Genomic DNA, 19,241 nt, shown 5'->3' with positions numbered 1-19,241 from the left:
GGTGCCATGTGGCCACAGCATTGATCCTCCCGCCCAGTATGTGACAACATCAGAATATATAAGATGCCAACCACTGCACTGGCATCAGTTTCTGGTACTATTACAATCCCCCAAAGAGACATGTGGAAAGAAAGCAACAATGACAGCAATAATACAGCATGATATGTTTGCCAACCAGACATCTTACAATACCAGCATATGATATGTTTGCCTACCATGGGATCTTAATAATCACAACACTAACACACAGGAGAGAAGGGAGGGCAGGAAGGAATCTGAAGGAAGATAGAATAACCACTAGAAAGACTGTTATAGTAGGGAAGTACATTTTCTATTCTAATTAATACCTATTCCTGCAAAGCATTCAACTTATGACTAAGCCCCAAAGTGAAGCTCTCTAGGAGATAGGAGTGAGTAGTAAAGATTATCAAAGGGGGTCATGCAATGCAGCCCTGGCAAAGTATGCCAATGTGTGCTTGAGCTGTGAGGCAATAATGTTAGCCAACGTATGTAAAGATTACCCCATTTGGCAGATGTCAACTACTGGTAAGCCACTGGTGAGAGCAATGAAAGCAGCCTGCTGGAGTGGCACAAATGACCGTGGGGGGGAGGGGGGAGGATGGAGTTGGGTCTTTCTTGGCCAAGGCATAGCAGGTCTTAATTAAAAGGGCGATATGAAATTCTGGCTCCTGCAAAGCCTACAAATAGCTGATCAATCACTAAACCCTCTCAGGTGTGGTCGATGTAGTGAGACATACACCTCACCTAGTGTCCACATTCAGTGGTGGCTCCTCCGCTAAGGCAGAGGAGCGTCGCCCCATTGAACAAAAGGAAAAATAACACGATAATAACTTATGTTATTTTTCCTATAGCCGTCAGTGGCTCTCTGGAGAGGCAGGCGGGGCTGGCCAGAGCAGGGCCGACCAAACAGTCTATGCACACTTCACACTTGCATGTTCCTACCAGGCAGCATTACACAGCCTGGTCAGGAACATGCACAGACTCCCTGTTGCAGTCTGAGCACTGATCCACAGCTTTCCGACCAATCACAACGCTGCACTGCAATGTTGTGATTGGCTCAGGGGAGCCTGTCTGTCGGGTGCTTCCTGTTGCCAGAAGTCTGTAGGAAGTTGACTTGGAGAACGCAGGGGAGGCGGCAGTCGAACAGCCAGAGGGCCGGCTGTACCAGTTAAGTGTTGTTTTTTTTTTAATTGGTCCGTCACTCGGCTTCGCCCTCGCCCCGTCTCACCACATGGGACCGATAGCAGCCGCTACTGTCAAATCTATGCAGTATTTACTACTTTTTGGTGGGATCAGGAGGAGTAATTGACTCACCCACGTGAAAAGTAGATTTGGAAGGAAATATGGACAGGTGCGAAGAATCAATATACCTGGTAGAATACCATGAATGGCAATCGGACTGAGAGGGTCTGAAGTTCATCAACACTAAGGGCCAAAGTCACTGGTACTAAGAAAACAGTTTTTGAAACAGGCAATTTAGCATAGGTTTTAGTAGGGATGACATGAGGAACACAAGATTCAAATCTGACTGAAAAACAATAAACTGAGTAAGACACAAGTAAAGGTGCATTGGGCTGCCAAGTAACCCTTTAGAATATCCAGTGGTAGGCTAGTCTACAACGCCTACTAGGCTAGAAGCATCCTACGTGTAGTATGTGAGGATGGCGTGGCTGGAATTATTTCAGACATTGTGACTCACATCACTGAATACATGTATTCCAGCGACCTGCACAAGATTTCATGAAGAGTTTCCTGACCACCAAGAAGATATCCATAACTTTCGGCCATAACTTTTGGCATTAAGCGTAATCTCTAGTTGCACCCACTCAATCTCCACGCGTTCAGGCGCAGTGATTTGGGTGAAGGGTCTTAGCTGAGCTGCTTCGAGACAAGATGACCCCTGTTAAGGAAGAGCAAGACGGGTCCAGAGTGCTGAGTTCGAATAGTTTTTAGTACTAAATCCTCCTCATCCAGTATGATGTGATCAGGAACATCGGTATTTCTGTGCATGATCCGCCTGCAGAACTCTAAACAGAAGCTGGATTGTGTAAATGCATAAAGCAGCCCTGTGACCAACAGGACCTATATGCATTTCACAAAGAGCCATTCAGAGGGAAATGTATGGCACATATCTGAGGATGTTTTTTGTTCTGGCCTAAGGCCAGGAGATCCACATACGAACACCCCAATCTGGAGAATAGAATTTCCATCTCTCTAGGATGAAGTTCTCGCTCATGATCCTCCAAGGATATGTGACTGAGAGCATTTGCCCTAAAGCTGTGGGTGCCCGTGGGTGTGCAGTTTATGGGAAAGACTGTCCAGTTGCTGGGCACACAGTCATAGCAGTCCCAACACAGAGTCCAAGACCCTACAGAGTCCAAGACCCTACACAGTCCTGTCTGCTGATCTAATGAACGTTTGCACTGTCTGAAAGAATTTAAATGGCACTCAAGAAGATGAGGGGCGGAAAGTAAGGGAACAAACCACCAGGGACACATACACCAGTGTTGATCCATAAGGACAGAAGTATTTACGTGCGCCAGAGTGGAGACTCCCCCGATATCCGTGTTTTCACAGGCACACCTGAAGGTCACTCGTTCACCATCTGGCGTGCAGGGCCAATAGATGCCTGGGACCATCCAGCATAACAGGCATAGGACTTGCAAAGCTGGGATCAGGGTCGGAGTCAGAAACAGAGGAATCATATCCTGAATATCTCCAATCCCCCAAGAAGGTCTGGCACAACTCTTATGAAAGTCAACCCGTGAATGGAGATGAGATGGGACTTCTGGGCATTGTTTATGATGTTCAATCATAGAGAAGGGTCATGGACCACGGAATATGTTTTATGACCTGTGCAGGAGACCCTGTATACACCAGCCAGTCGTCTAAGTAAAGGATCATGACCTATCCAGTGAAGCAGCCACCTTAATGAAACTTGGCGGTGCAGATGTCAGTTCAGATGGCAGACCGTGAACTGATACTGCCAAGACTTGACTGTAAACCTCATACTGAGGTTAAACAGAACCAAGCTTCTGGACAGCATTTTTAACTTGTCCAGCCAAATGAAAAGATTAAAGAGGTGAAGGTCTAGTGTAGGGCACAGACTTTCCTCCCACTTACAGAGAATTAAAGGAAGTAAAATCCTGTGCTCCTTTCCCACTTGGAACCACCTCCATGATTCCTTTGTTTAACAGGACCAGCAAAACTAACTCCAATACTTAGGTAGATGCTGAGGAGCACTCTGGAGGAGAAGACAGAAAGATTAAGGCATAGCCCTTGTTGATTAGGTGGATGACTCAGTTATCACCTGTGATGGGTTTAGTCTGGTCGGCAGCAGTTTAAGTTGGTGTTCTGTCTTTTACCCTGTTCTTCTAAGTTTGCTGCCAATCCATGTTCTGAGTGCCAAAATGCCTATGTGAATGTATGTGCAATGGCTAGAATTGTGTGACCAAAATATTTAAATGCTTCCTTACAGCATCTTTTACCAATCAGAACCCTGAGAAATACAATTATCTACCTTGACCTGTGGCAGTAAATGACTGGGTAATGCATAATATCTGTTACTATAAGGATCTGGTGCTTTCCGTTAGACCATCCAGTGCCATCACGACTACCAGCAAGTGGATATCAGGCAACCCTAATGGTTCATAAAATGGAGACAAGAACATCCAAAACAGCATCTAAGGTGTCCGAGAAAGTACTATTTTGTGACATCTGTGTTGTGATATCTATGGTATATGGAGTGGAAGAAAAATGTAAATTACACAATAACAGGCCAATAGATGAAAAGGGATGATTGAATGCCCTATTATTATGTGCCTTGGGTAAATGACAGACCTAACAAAAAAATAAAGCAACAGCGTGAAGAGAATGAAAAGAAAAAAGCACAGTTCAACAAAAAGGATTGGTATCTGAAGAGCATTCCCTCTGGTGGAGTCCCATCTAATCACTGTTCAGGGGTGGACGGAGCTATGCAAATATGGTATCATGTCTTCCATAGACGAACCCAAATGCTGGTTTAGCCTTATCCCTCTGGCGGTGCAAGGACAAAACATTCCCCTGAACCAGACCTGGGTTTTGCTGGTCTAAATCAGGTCTCATTGTATAGGGGCACCAGAGTGCCTGTAAGTGACGTGCAGACCTGCAAACATTGAAATTTATTTTACTGTGTTAAACGAGGGGACAGAGCCTTTAAGGGGAGAGTCTGGTCAAACAGGGAGGGGGTGGGGAGCAAGTCCAGCAGTGATAGTTTTTGGGGGGAGAAGGAGAGTTTGCTCTAAGTAACAAAGCTTCTAAAGCTCCAACATCCTAGGAAGGCTGTAAAACACCTGATGCAGGTCGCCTGCAGAAAGCTTCTACACAATGAGCTTAAAACTGCTCTCTATGGGGGGTTTCTTGCTTACTGTGCGCACACACACACTGTGTGATATCGGCTCCTTACCGTGTGAAGGGAGCTGATCTCGTGCCATATGGAGTTGGCATGCCTAAACCTGCCAGGGCACGTTTAAAGGGGAGGGCAGAGATACAATTATTTCTCTTTGGAGGGAGAGGGAGGGCCAATATAGGAAACTCCACACAACCCCTTCGCCTCTCATCCGGCTACTGGACCTACTTTGCACTCGGAACATGAAAAAATGGCTGGCAGGGTGGGTGAGCAAGTGGTTGTCTTTATGCTAGTTTTTCCTCTCAGTGTGAATTGTACCAATGGCTGAGAGGTGGGCGTTGTTGTAAAAGTTCAAAGTAATATCTAGAATGCTACACTTCAACCCCACAATAGGATAACCAATGTGAGATCAAAACCAGAATCTACATCCCACTATAGAAATTTGCAGGCCCTGTGCAAACCAAACACATACAATTCATCAGTGAAGTACATTATGAGTTTGAACAAAGAAACGTGTGGTAAGCACAACACACTGGAAATGCCTCCATAAAATAAACGACATTCTGCCTTCACCATTGAATAACCTGGTGAAATACTAAGAATTAATACTAAGACTGAGCGCCAAGGGCATCAGATCTGGGAGTGAAGAAAGCAATCTGTCACGGTACGCAAGTTGCTCCCAAGCTCTGATTGCATGAACTTTGTTTCCTTCTGACTTCATATACAAATCAGTCAGTCACTCACCCCAGAGACGCAACAAAACGTGTAAGAGGTTCTGCCAGTCCGAAATTTTAAACATTAATTATTCATGCAGTGTAGAAAAATAATGTGTGGTGAGAGTTAGAAGTTACAGAGGGTCCAAAAAAGATGTTTATTCAAATCCCAATCAAATAATTAAGAGGACACAAATGTTCCATATGTTGTATAACTTTGTTCCTGGCACACAGAAAAAGAGGCCAAAGTTGAAGCTAACTTATAATGAGAAGGAAGCAGCTGGCCTCTACAAATGGACCAGCTTCTCAGCTTACAAAGACGCTATTAAATTGCTAGCAGACTTCTCAAGCAGCCACTTTTGGCAAAGCCCTTCAAGCCGCAAAGCATGCTGGGATACTCACAGGTGCTCGAGGGCCTCCAAGCCTGAGAACGCTTTCTTGGCCACCGACTTGATCTTGTTTCCAAACAGAGTTCTGCAGTTTCCAAACAACCAGCGCCAGATGAACAGAAGGGAAAAGGCAATAGGAAGGAAAAAAAAACACAATTAGTTGGGCTGAATCAGATAAGGTATCAGATGTGCAGCAATGGAAATCCGAACTAAGAAGAGATTATGGGTTGGAAGCATGCTGGCTGCCCATCTCTGAAATTAAATACCTTTATCTTTATTAGAATTTGATAGTGATGACAGGATGAAACTGCAGGTACCCTGTACCGCACAGGGCAGGTATTGGGCCCAACTCGCTTGCTAACAGAAGTACTCCTGTTTTCTTTGAAGGCTTGACGTCGACGGAAATATTTTCAATCACCAGCCAAAGCTACACTTTTGATTTCACCCAAGCCAAGAAGGAAGGCATGGCGTGACGTGGACAGAAAGTCCATCTTTTCAACTGATGTAAAAAGCAATGCAATTAATCAATAAATATCTATATAAGATCGAGAATGGTTATTTACATGTAAACAAAGTTGTTCTACACTGTAGTAAGGATTTGCTGTCTCCAGCCCTGATTCCAAGTCGTGCAGGAAAGAGTGAGGTATTGACGAAGCCCTTAAATACGGTTTCCCAGATTTCGGGTATTCACTCGGTATGGCAAATACCTCATATTCAGAGTTTTCAATTTGGAAATGTGGAAATACAAGCAGGATTGGTATAACTCAAATTCCAAACGTTTTGTCATCTTTGCGGGCCTTTTTTCGTGATAAACTGAGGCAGGTTTGTGCTGTCAGAATCTAGATGCCACCTGCACTGTAACTCCATCTTTCGGACTTCTATGGACATATGACTATTAGCCCATCGAAGAGAGACTATAAATTGGGACATAATGGGCAGGCCTACAAAAAGAATCCGAATCGTGTTGTTTTATAAGCACAGTCACTACTTTTTGATGCACTGCATGAGAATTTTCTCACCTAGCAGTTATGGAGCACCTTGTTGTTTGAATACATTATTCATGGTCATTTAATCACTAAAAATATATGGCACTTATTCAATAATTACTTTGTCCGGGCCTACACGTTTTCAGATTTATTTCCATGTTTATGTTTTCTTTATGAGCATTTGTTCAATAACAGATTTTGGTGATTTGAGACGAATCTTTCTCCGTCAGGACCATTGTTCTATAAAACAGCATGCCCAGCCGAGGATTAATGAGAATTGTGTTTGTCTAACTGTTTGTGTTGCATGTAGAGGGGTTAGGAGAACGTGTAGGGTTGATCCCAAACCTACAGTAACTGGGCTACAGATGTAAATAAATAGCCCCTCCCAGTCCAATGGACAGATTTTGGCTCTGTGGAAAAGTCCAAGGAGTCTGCTCGACCTATGTTAGTTACCCTCTACTGGGCAAAGGTTGTATTGTTAGGTGCAATTAGACCTCGCCTAAGGATTATTATTACCCAGATCCAACCTGCTGTGAAGTCCCAGGCTGCCTTTCCTTGCCATCTGCCCAACAATTCATGCTCTAAACAGATTCTCCCTCCAAGCACCAAAAATCTGGAATACGAACCCCATCAACAGCCTGAATGCCTGGATCCTCCTGCAATTCAGAAAGGAACTGAGGACATACCTCTTCGGACAGCAATACAACTACACAATAGTTACACCCTCCTGAACAATCCTCGCCATTTTAAATAACTATGAAACATACCACAGGTACTACACCTGCTGTTCAGAGCCCCAGTGTCGTCTAGATAGGTTGCCCTCTGCAAATTACAACTACATCCATACATATTGCTAAAAAAAAGCGGGAATGGGGTACACAACAAATGGGCTGGGTCACTATCCACAACCTACGTCAAATTTAAAATAAGGATATTCCAAACAATTAACAACATACTCGAACATGCCTAAACATACGTCTTTTCATAAGATGACATTATCTTTGTTGTTAATGTAGACACAGACTTCATTAGACTTACAGTTCTTGAATCCAAAGAATAAGGGATTTTTCTAAGACATTATTAGTTGGTAAGTTTGAACGTATACACCAGCCGCTCATTTAGGCATGGTTTCTGCAATACTACAGCCACTGTATAGACTCAAGCTGTTTTAGCTACGAGTTGCATCAAATAGAGAAGAACCGAGACCTATCCCTAATTTTTAATATATTGTATAAAAAGTACAATCTACTATACTAATTTGCCATCAGCATCAAAGAGGACATTTTTTGAAAGCCTGTTAAGTCACCTTTTTGCATACACAAAGCCCTATCCCTTTGAGGTGTTTTTAAAGAATGCAAAATTAGCCTTCTACTATGGTTTGAACAAAATCTGGATGAATGCCAGCTAATAATTCGTTTTCCGGTAAAACAGGCAATTAGATCACTGGAGAGCTTCACGGTATTACAACGATGCAAACAGATGAGTTACAGAAGAAAGATAGATATGCGCCTTGCAGGATAAACCGATATTTCCAGTAGCTGCATTAATCCACAGAACTATCTTACCCAGCATAGAACATCTTTCCCTGTTAAAAAGACTGAGGGGGCTTAAGGTCATTGCTCAATGAAAATATCTTCTATGGAAGTGCACAGAAATACCCACTATAGTAGTTGGCCCACACCAAATCATTTCACTAAATCAAAAATTAATTTTGAAATGTATAGAATTGTAGATTGTCATAGCGTGTGCTATGCCTGGCGAGGCATTAAAGCACATTGCTGACGGGTAAACGAAAGTTAAGTTTGTACAATTTGTGACAAACTAAAGACACATTTTTTATGCTACTAATTGTTTATTCACTTTGGGAAATATGGCGGGTTGGGCGTTATGGTGGAACTCACATCTGTACTTAAGTGAAGTCCTCCACCCCCATGAACCAGAAATGCAAGGGTATCCGGCCTCTGCAGGGAGTTTACAATCAGGTGCGTTTTCAGCTGCACAGGAAACTAATGATCAAGGGCCATGCACTGAAGAGGATGGACAGATGCAACATGGGCAAGGGAGTGCTTCGGGCTATCTCCCATATGAAATATATAGTTTGTTGAAAACAGCAAAACAAAAGGTGATAGAACTGAAGAAGGAACAGCAACATCTCAAGGAAGCTAAAATTACAGAGTAAAAAAAAAAGGGAAAAATGGCATGTTGCTGCACTCAAAGAGAAGTGCAAGAGGAAAAAACATTCATACTGCAAGTTGTTCATACCCAACCTGCTTTTAAGTTACTGGTCTCAACCATAGAAAAGAATAAGTCTTTTCACTAAAGCCAACTGATTTACAGGAAAGAGAAGTGCCACAGCTGGCACCCGCCTCCAGCTGCAGTGTAACAGAGAAGTCATGCCATTGTTAGGAAGCCACCCTCCACAGAGGACAAACTGTGCCACAGCTGTACGGCTAAGCTCTGCCAAGACAAAGCAGGCAAACCACATCACTGTGAATGGATCCTTAACAGAAGGCAGTCTGTGTAACAGCAGAAATCCCCAAGTAAAATCTAGAGGGAGATAAAAAAAATAATAATATAGAGGTGGCAAACTAATGAGGAAAAAAAAGCTGCAAATTTTGTCAGAGAATAAGATGACTTAGTGTGTGTTGCAGTGACACGCCCTTTACAGGACACATGGATGACTGGTGGGACTGAATTCAGGATGAATATACAAGGGCGATGTATTACAATCTTGGCCAACATACTATAGTCTGGTACAACAGTGCCTCAAATACAAGAGTTTATGTGTACACGGACAACTCAAGGACAGGTCCAAGAATCAAATGAGCTACTAAACAGACACTCAGAAACATTTAACTTTTGATACCAAAAGCCACAACCTAATGGGCAATATGGAATCAAAAGCAGGGACTGTAAAGCAAAAGCAGGGCTGACACCATCTTAAGATGCTCACAGAAGCTTCCAGCTGAAACCCAAAGAGATTTCAAACTCCTCCTCATCATCATCAAACACGAAGACAACCAGCATCCAGAGCCGTCTCGGAGTACGTTAAACACCCCTTACTACGCATCATCACCCAGCTTGTTATTACAATGCGGTCGTTACAAAGACCAAGTTGTAACAAAGCATACCATTACCCCGCAAGTCGTTACAATGACTTGCGGAGGGGGGAGAAGGTGTTGGATTAAAATCCAACACCTTCCCTACTGTTGCACAGACCAGAGTTGGAATAGTGAATTATACTATTCTAACATCCAGCGCCCTCTCTCACTTGCAGGGTAATGGTATGAGTTGTTACAACACGGTCGTTGTAACGACCGCATTGTAACAACATGCGGGGTGAGGAAAAGCGGGGGAAAAAAGGCAAATTCCTACTTACAGCACACACTCTGCGGCCCAGCTGAGACTTAAGTCTACAGTCCTTAAACAAAGATTGTATCTTGAACTTATTGCATCTACAGACCCGAATATCATTGGTGCACCTGGACTCATAGAGCAGACTCCTGAATTACCCTTACAAGCAATATAACCCACTAGCAATTATGTACATTTATACCACACAACACTGAGATTATACGCAAACTTGACCACAAGGTGAAAAAAACGTGTTGAATCTTACTGAATAGGAATGAGGTTACCACATTGCATAAGACCAAGTAGATATGGCCATTTATAGATCTGCTATGGAGGGATCTCAAGGTACAGATCTTGTACTGCTTACTTTGGGTTCCATTGCGTGTGTACTTAGGTGGTTAAGCCACTAGCAGATTTTGATCTACGAATTTCAATGCTCAGGTGGACACAGAAATAAAATATTTGTCTGTAGAAAGTGTCGAGATGTATGTGCCAAAAGTTAGGCACAGAATTTTAAAGACCACTTAATGCCTGACCATTGGCCAGTCAACCAATGTCCTTGCAGTGAAACAGAATCAGTGTTATAAGGCCTTAAAATTTGGTCCCAAGGTCACCTGCTACACTGCTACCTCTGACACGCAGAGTCAGAACATTATACTCGCAAATACAGTTGCCATCCACAGGTGGCTTCTAGATTTAAGCATATGTGAATAGCATTTTAATAAATGTACGTTTGATGGCCTGCGGCTTTGGAGGAGTCAAACTATGTACATTTCGCAGTATAGATCTTTGCCTTCTTCACAAACCTGATCTTAGCTAAATAAAACTGCATAAACAAATACATATGTACTATTTGTTTCCACTTTATTGAATTAATGTATGATCTTATAGTCTAACAGAATGCCCTGAGGTCAATAAACTATTAATTGTCCAGTCATAAAAATTCATAAGCTGCAATATCCCAAATTTTCTCTCTGAATCCAGGTTCATTCAGTGTATTTTATCTGAACAGGAGCCTAATCTTGCTGAACTGCCTCAATCAGATTCAACATAGATCAAGCCCAGAGTCGTTCTAGTGACAAAAGTGCACTTTAAAGGGCATTACTGATGAAGAATAAAATCTAACAGAAAACTCCAGGGCGCTTCTGTTACTATAAACAGATGGTTTAAAAAGAAAAACAACCCATTTTATGTAAAACCACGCTATAGGTGTAAAACCAGTTGGAAACAGCTGAAACATGTTGGTAGCCAAGAGTACATGATTACTTTGCTTATTTACCCAACTGCCTGAGCCAGCAGCAGCATGGTTGCCTCAGCTTGAACTTTCAGGGGAGAACATATGTTGAGGCGGCTCGCCGTGAGAGTGCTGCGTGGCTGTGGGCAGGGCAGGATGGGTGTGCAGTGGAGTCAGACATACGACGGACAGAAGTAAGCTAAGTGATTAAATAAATAAAACAATTTACGTTACATGCGCTGCATCACTGAGTTTGCGATGCAGAGCTCGCAAGGTAAATTGTTTTATTTATTTAATCACTTACCTTACTCCTGTCCGTAGTATGTCGGGCTCCAATACCCCCCATCCCACAGCACTCCCATGGCGAGCCACCACTGAACACATGATACTGTAAAGCTATTAAAGTGTCTTAGAATTAGAACTACATTTATGGTGCTTGTTTTTCTCTGCCAGCAACATAGATTCCCCCCCCCCCTCTCCTTCCATCACAAATTTTAGAGTGCAGTTTTGTATTTGAGAGCTGTATGAGATGCGCAGGGTAACACTAATCTACATAGATTTTTAGGTCTGGTTTGGCAGTACAAATATTTTGCGACCTTATGAAACCCGCGGTTGACATAGCAGAGCTCATACTCAATTCGGACCTAGACATGCTCATGCTGAAACCTGGTTGAACGAATCCTCTACTCTTATACTAGACACCCTTATCCCCCCCCAGTCATTACATCATTAGACTAGACCACTCAGGACACTTGGGAGGTGGCCTAGCCTGTACATTCAGATCCTCTCTCTCTCTCTCGCTCTCTATGAAACAATCACACCCTACATCTCTGTCCTCTTGTGAATACCTCAGGATAGACATAACCACTACTAACAATTCAAGGAGCTCCCTTCACACATTTTATCACCTGCCAGGAGAAAACCACACATTCATTGAACAGATCATGGAGATTATCGCTGCCAAAAAGGAAGAGCACAACAACCACATTTTCCTTGGATATTTCAATATCCACTGGAACAATTCCAATTGCCCTCTTGTGAATAGTTTAAAATCTTTCATCCAAGACTTCAACCATATTCAAGAGTGCAACAGCCCAACCCATAACAAAGGGGCTACCTTACACTTAATCATTGTTAAAGATAACACCATGCAAATTGAATCTATTCTCCCATGTGACTGGACTGACCACCACTGCATCCCCTTCTTCCTACAAAAAGGCCATCACTTCTATTGGCCAAACACTGGGTTACAGACACCCACAACATTGACTCACACACTCTCAGCAACAACATTCTGCTCCCATCCTCTTATATGAACAACTTCCATGACCTCACTGATCATTACTTCAACTACATGACCAAAACATGGATATCCTTGCCCCAAAACAACTTAAAAGATTCCCATCTAAAAGATCCAACCCCTGGCTCAACTCTAACCTAAATGAATAATGCCGACACCTCAGACTTGCAGAAAGAGCATGGACACATTCCCCCTCTTTAGCCAAACTCAAACTCCTACATCAAAAACGTTGTGCTTACAATAGAGACACACATTAGGTACTCCAAAGCGGCTTCCTTCTAAAATCAACTAGACTTTGCAACCAATCAACCTTAAAATCTCTTCGAAATTATTAAACACCAATCAAACTGAAAACACAATCAGACTTCCGCAGATAACAAAACTTTACCCAACAGTGAAACCGGTGCCTCTTTTTTTGCGGATAATACCTTGCATATCTCGAACGATATTGAGAACACTATTAACCTAATTCCACATGAACCGCCCCCCCCCCCCCCCACACTTCTTCCCTTCCGATCCTGATACATGGCCGGAATATCCTTTTTTCTCACCCAAAAATAACACCTCTTGGTCTAGCTTCAAAACGCTTGATGAAAATGGCACTTTAAATCTACTGTCCTCTCTGAAAATCTCCAACCACTTCAGCGAACCCCTCCTGTCCAAATTCTTGAAAAAATCCATGTACCTCCTACTCCCACTATGGACTTGGATAATCAATGTTCAACTTTCCCAATGCTCCTCAAATATGGCCAGTTTACCCCTTTATTGAAAAACCCCAACTCCAACCAATCCAACTCCCAACTACCCCCTTATCTCAAACGTCCCTACTCTGGCCAAACTTCTGGAAAAATGTGCACACTTACAGCTTCACAACCACATTGAGCAATTCCAACTCCTCGACCACTGTCAATCTGGCTTCCGATCTGCTCATAGAACCGCAAATGCCATGGTCCACATCATCGACGACACCCTACACTCACTTGACCAGAATGTCTCATGCCTCCTAATCCTATATGATCTATCAGCAGCTTTTGACACTATCAGCCATGTCACCCTTCTAAACCTTCTTGAACACAGGATGAGCCTCCCTGACTCAGTGCTGAAATGGTTATCCTCCTTTCTACATAACATATCTGAAAGCATCCTAACCAACCACGCTCTTTCTGACCAGTCTCTACTGTCACTAGACTTACCCAAAGGCTCTATTCTCTGCTCAACATTGTTTGCCTTTTATATGGAGCCCCTCAGTGAAATCCTTAAACTCTCCTATATCTCATAACACATGCATGCAGGCGATACTCAACTCTACATGAAAATCTCCTCCCCAAACGACTTTGATATCCTCAACAACACCCAGACTAAAACACAACACTGGCTGACCCATAACCACCTGAAACTCAATGCAATTAAAACAAAATTCCTACTGATCACACCACCACTGCCAACATCAAAGACTGGCTCCCCCTTCTCAGTGCCCTGAAGTGTACCCCACACATCATTGACTCTGCCAAATCCCTAGGTATAAACTTGGACAAAGACTTCTCCATGCAAAAACACATCAGCTCCATCACTAGGAGGAGGTAACCATCAGTTGCACATTCTTAGGAAATTAAAACCTTTCCTCACCACGGCAGTTCAAGCCCTTGCACTATCAAAACTACATTACAGCAGTAAACCTAACTTGCACCATTAAAGGCTATGCTGAATACAGAAGCCAGGCTCATCGCTGGTTCTAAAAGAAGTGATCACATCACCCCAACCTTCAGTCACTGAAATGGCTACCCTTTGAGGCTAGAATTCATTTCAAAATTTCTTGTATAACCCACAAAGGACTGCACTACAATCCTCCCTCCTAACGGACCTTATCAGGTGGAAGCACTAAAAGCACTAGCTTGTTACTTCTTAAGCCATAAAAATGTAAGAAAAAGAAAACATACAAGAGATCCTTCTTTGGAATTGCTCCAAAAATATGGAATTCCCTCTACAGGGAGATCAGATGCAACCCATTCACATTCATCTTTGGGGAGGAAGTAAAAATGTTACTATCCAACAAATTAATATCGCCCTGAGTACCTTCCTCCATCTCCCCTTGACACCTGTTTGTTGTCTCTTATCGGGTCGTTATATGTTTGAATCTGGACTCACGCTAGTCTATATACTACAATGTTTATAGTCTATATATACTCTCTGTTCATCTCCTGTGCAATCATATCACTGCCTACTCTGTTAATAACTTGTAAATAATATTCTACTATTTGTACACAACTTATTTCTTTTTTCTATACTTGTGTTCTAACCACATGTCTGCCTGTTCTATCTGATATTTTTTTATACACCTGTAAAGTGCTCTGTCACCCGAAAGGGTCTTTATTTGTGTTATATAGAACATAAAAAATAAAATAAATAAAGTCAACAAAAAAGACCTTTCAAGGTACTATTGTGAGAGGGGCTTAGGCTCCACCCATATGTTGGTTCCCCCGAGTACATAATTTGATTGGGCTGAATTTGTTTGCTTCCACTAAAAAGCCTAATCGTTCTGCATTTTTTGACTTGTGGTAAAACTTATACTCGGTACAGCAGGACTGAGTAGGCTATAGACCTAATATGTTCATCATTAAAAGTTAGGGTAAAGACATTGGGCCAGAAATACAGATTTTGAAAACCATAAGTTAAAGGCAATAGGCATTTAAGGGTAGATTGTTTTTATTGTGTTTTAAAGCCTGCAGATAAGCATTTTGTTACATGGAATTTTACAGATTACAATAGTAAGCAGGGGTTTTGGCGCTGGTTACCTCTGACAAAATGCGGGTACAGCAGAATTGCACTAATTCAATCCTTGTTAGGCCCTCCTAGTAGATAAGAGATACAATGCGGTTTGCCAACTGTAATTTTGTACCTTATATATAATGTAGTTTTAGGATTATGCCCGATGGTTGCCTTGAGGTAAGCCTTAAGAGCAGTACAGGAGGCCTCTGTTGGTTATGGTGACAATCCAATGATAACAGCTCGAAGCCTGACTGGTTCACTTGGGAAAAACGATGCCATAGTCTTTTATGCTTATTAGGAAAAATCACGATGATCACAGTAGGCCTAACATATTGACTGTGAAAAACACATGTAAAAAAAATCAATAGGCATTTTGGGTGGTTTATGTATGTATGTATAGAGACTTTATTCGGTTATATTTCACACCATAAAAGTGCACATATATACAATGCAATTAAAAACATTATTGAAACTATTACAATAATTCGTAGTCACATACAAAAATTATATTACACGTAGCCCATTGTCAATAAGATGATCCAAATACATGGTAAAGTGCAGACAGTAAGTACAACATCATTGGTCTAGGCAGTTCCTTAATTTGAGAGTTAATTTTAAAAATTCTTTAACCTGTAAAACACTATCACTATACAAAAGCTGTAAGTAAAAAAAGGCAGGTTTGATTTGGTTAAAATTAAGTTTCCTTAAGAGGGCAACAAGATAACGTTTGCGGGGATATTCATAAAACCTACATAAAAACATAAAATGCAGCATATCCTGAGGAGACTTCCCGTCGCAGCCACAGGGAGCTGTAACCTTATTAAAAATGTCTGACTTCGGTCAAATTAAAAGATAATGGAAGATGTCAAATCTAAACCTAGTCAACAAGAATTTCTCATGAGAGGTGAAATTACTCATTAAATATGGTTCCATGCTTTCACAGGTTTTTAACATCACATATTTCCTGATTCTTGGCTTCGTAAGCTCCTCACTTTCCCTTTGAGCCAGCTTGTCCTTATAAAAGGCTTGTTTGATTGCTAATATATCCCCTTTTACAATTCCGCTAGGATTTACAAACAAATTCAGGCGACGTAGCCTGGAAAAGCAAGTTTTCAGATATTTTAACCACGGGACACGCATGTGTTTGTCCTGAGATACAAGATCTCTTACTATCAAATGGGTAAGGGGTATGTCCTGATTTATCCAACGTTTCAACCAACAAATCAGGGGCCTTAAGGAAAAAATATCACTTAGATACTGGTGGTTTATTATTTCCTTGTATTATAGTCTACAGAGAGGGACAGATTACTTTTGTAGGTAAGGAGTTTTGTGTTGGTTACTGCCTCTAACAAACTGTAGGAGCAGAAGAGTGTACTGTAATAATTGTTGTGAGAACCTCTTAGCAGCCTGGCAAGGTATTTTAATAAGAAATAATTAAATACCTCACCTATGTAGATTGACAGCATACTGCATCAGTCATGGGCTTGCACCAACAGGGGCTGTTTGGCCTTTCCTTTAGTTTTTAATATTCTCATTTTATTGTTCACCTTTTATTTCTTTACATCTCTTCTTTTTATTTTATTGTTTCCTAAGTGGATACTATAGCTCTCCAGGCAGGGCTAATGAGCTGCTTGCATTCTGCTCATTCCATCTCCAGAGCGCTGCATCCTATGTGGCCATTTCCCCTTCTGCAGAAGACCATTATGGAGTGCTGGTGCCCATAGTGCATCGTTTTTCAACGATTCCAAAATGGGCAACACGTTAGTTCTAAATGTAGGAGCCAAGCTGGAAATTTGATACAATCTACTATTTACAATACTTGCGCAAGATGAACACCCGCTGCTCTGTTTAGCTTGGTTAGTGCAAGCATATGCTTGCTGTGTTTAGCATGTTTTCTTTTTTCTACTTGTAGTCTTTTCTTTTATCTTGCTAACATATTGGTTGAGTTAGTGTGTTTTTATTATGGTTGTGTCAGAGGGTGAACACAAGAATGAGTCCGTGGATGGATGAACATGTGCAAAGATGAGTGAGACTGCATGTACGATGACTTATTTAATACCTAAAACCATTAAGAACACAGAGATACTTGTATTCATAAGGCAGGCCTATTGGCATTGCCGACGCTTGTTTACAGTTTCGCACACATTTTGCACACATGCCCTTCTCTGTTATGCAATAAGCGTGTGATCGAAAAGAATAAACACAACGGAATTTCCATAAACCAATGCTTAAATCTGTTCCATTTAAAATAATGCATGCACAGCCAAACACCTGCAAACAGAACGCGTTTACCTAGTTAAAATGCAACCCAACAGTCGCAAAGCTGTGCCACGCACTGTCGAAAAATAGCACTAAATGCAAAAACAGCCATAGCTCAGCGGAGCACGCTCTTTGCAAGTAAGGGCCCCAACAAAGCCGGATCTGTGTCAAGCTGGCCAAGGCATTTATCTAATACTTCCCTCCAGCAATTGAGCTGAGCTCTGGCACGCAGCCAGCCTCATAGTATCTTTCTGTGTCATTTATTTAATCGGAAACAAATTGCTGTTCTAAGTCTCAAGTACAAAATGAGAAACTACAAAGCGGCCCAAAAGCTTAGATTTCAGGCCGTTTTAACTCCCAGCCTTCGTGCAGCGAGCGAGGCAGGTTCTTTTAGTCAACAAGCCGCAGTTTCACTTCTAGGTCCACTCTGTAAACACCATTAGCCTGCAGCGCCCAGCACACGAGGCCTGCCTGCTTGCTGCTACACAAGAGGCGTCAGAAGAAGCAGATGCTTGCGGAAAAGCTCACAGGGAAAGCCAGGTTTTATAAAAATAAAATTAAGAAAGTGAATAAAGAGAAACTAGAAAGGAAATTGGATAATTCTGGATGACATTGTAATGGGAGGGTACATTTGCATTATTTTGCACTTTTGCACTACGAAATGTTAGGCTTCTAAATAAATTAAATACCTTAAGTGCACACGAGGCAAACATCACCACAATTAACTGAATTATTACTTATAGAGCACTTTCAGTCCTCGCAGCTTCGAAGTGCTGTAAAGAACCAGTGTAAAAGTTGTTCCAACTCAATGGCGTTCCATTTACAGACACTAGAAGGATGACAGGCTATGTGAACCTTACACCAAAGTATGATCCCATCGAGCAATGTGGGAATATTCGAATGGTCAAAACTTCAATTTTGTTTATAACAAACTTCAAGTTTTAATCCCATTCCAACCCACCAGCATATATCATACCACCATTGGCCATTGTAGGAGGTCAAACAAAGCCACAAAATAGAGGATGTCCATCACAGGTCCCCGCGCCCTCCGGTCAGCCCAGAATATTCCCAGCAGGCCCCCCTAGATCTTCATGTGTTTACGAGGATATCCCCCAAAACTTCTATTTAGAATGCTTTCAGACTCTTTCCCTTTTTTGTTCTCATTTGCCTTTACATTCATTTCAATTATCGTATTATACACAGGGGTGTAGTTTCAGGGGGTGTTTGGGGTGTTAAACCCCCCCCTTCCCGCCCCATAAAATGTATTCTGTAGTGAATAGTTGGTTACAGGTGCTTTAAGTAGACTATGGAGAGTTGTGTGTTGAATTTCACCTAGGATTATTTACATGCCCTCACACCGATAAAATAAACGCTCTCGCTCGTTTAGAAGGCCTTAAAAAATGGCCAGTTTTTTAGATGCCGTGTTTCAAGTACCCCTAACAATTTACAATTCACAATCCTCTCTTTCCACTGCCTCTTATGCCCCTCATGTCCTGTTTCTCATATAATATGTTAACTAGATAACCCAGCGTGATTGTTGGGAAATCTGAAGCTCACACCCCCCCAGTCTTACAGACCAAGCTACGCCCCTGATTATACATGTGATTCTATCATCCTCTGTGACCCACAAGGAACAGTGGTCTACAGCAAAAGAAGGATTAGGCAGATCCATCACCCTGCCCATTGAGTTGCTGACCCTGCATTCTTAAATCAGTAAAAAAGATGACATAAGACCTGCCTTAATACAGTGGGATAGTGGGTCTTGAAGTAAAGGAGATTTACACAGTAGAGACTCAATGTTTGTTGGGTTACCCTTGGCTCTCGCGGACTAA

At 42.0% G+C, this 19,241-nt stretch overlaps 1 protein-coding gene across 2 annotated transcripts in view; it reads right to left on the bottom strand.

Moving 5' to 3' along the window:
* Window positions 1-19,241, bottom strand: part of LRIG1 (leucine rich repeats and immunoglobulin like domains 1) — a 235,816-nt gene that overhangs the window by 51,995 nt on the left and 164,580 nt on the right. For both annotated transcript variants that reach the window (XM_086939042.1, XM_086939043.1), the window contains exon 10: window positions 5,524-5,595. In XM_086939042.1, coding sequence (XP_086795168.1) covers window positions 5,524-5,595 — 72 coding nt within the window. The remainder of the gene's footprint in view (window positions 1-5,523; window positions 5,596-19,241) is intronic.

This window comes from Lissotriton vulgaris, chromosome 9, assembly GCF_964263255.1.
Source record: "Lissotriton vulgaris chromosome 9, aLisVul1.2, whole genome shotgun sequence".
In the NCBI taxonomy this organism is placed as follows: Eukaryota; Metazoa; Chordata; class Amphibia; order Caudata; family Salamandridae; genus Lissotriton; species Lissotriton vulgaris.
The sequence above is the reverse complement of the archived record's forward strand: the minus strand, read 5'-3'. Positions and strand labels throughout refer to the sequence as shown.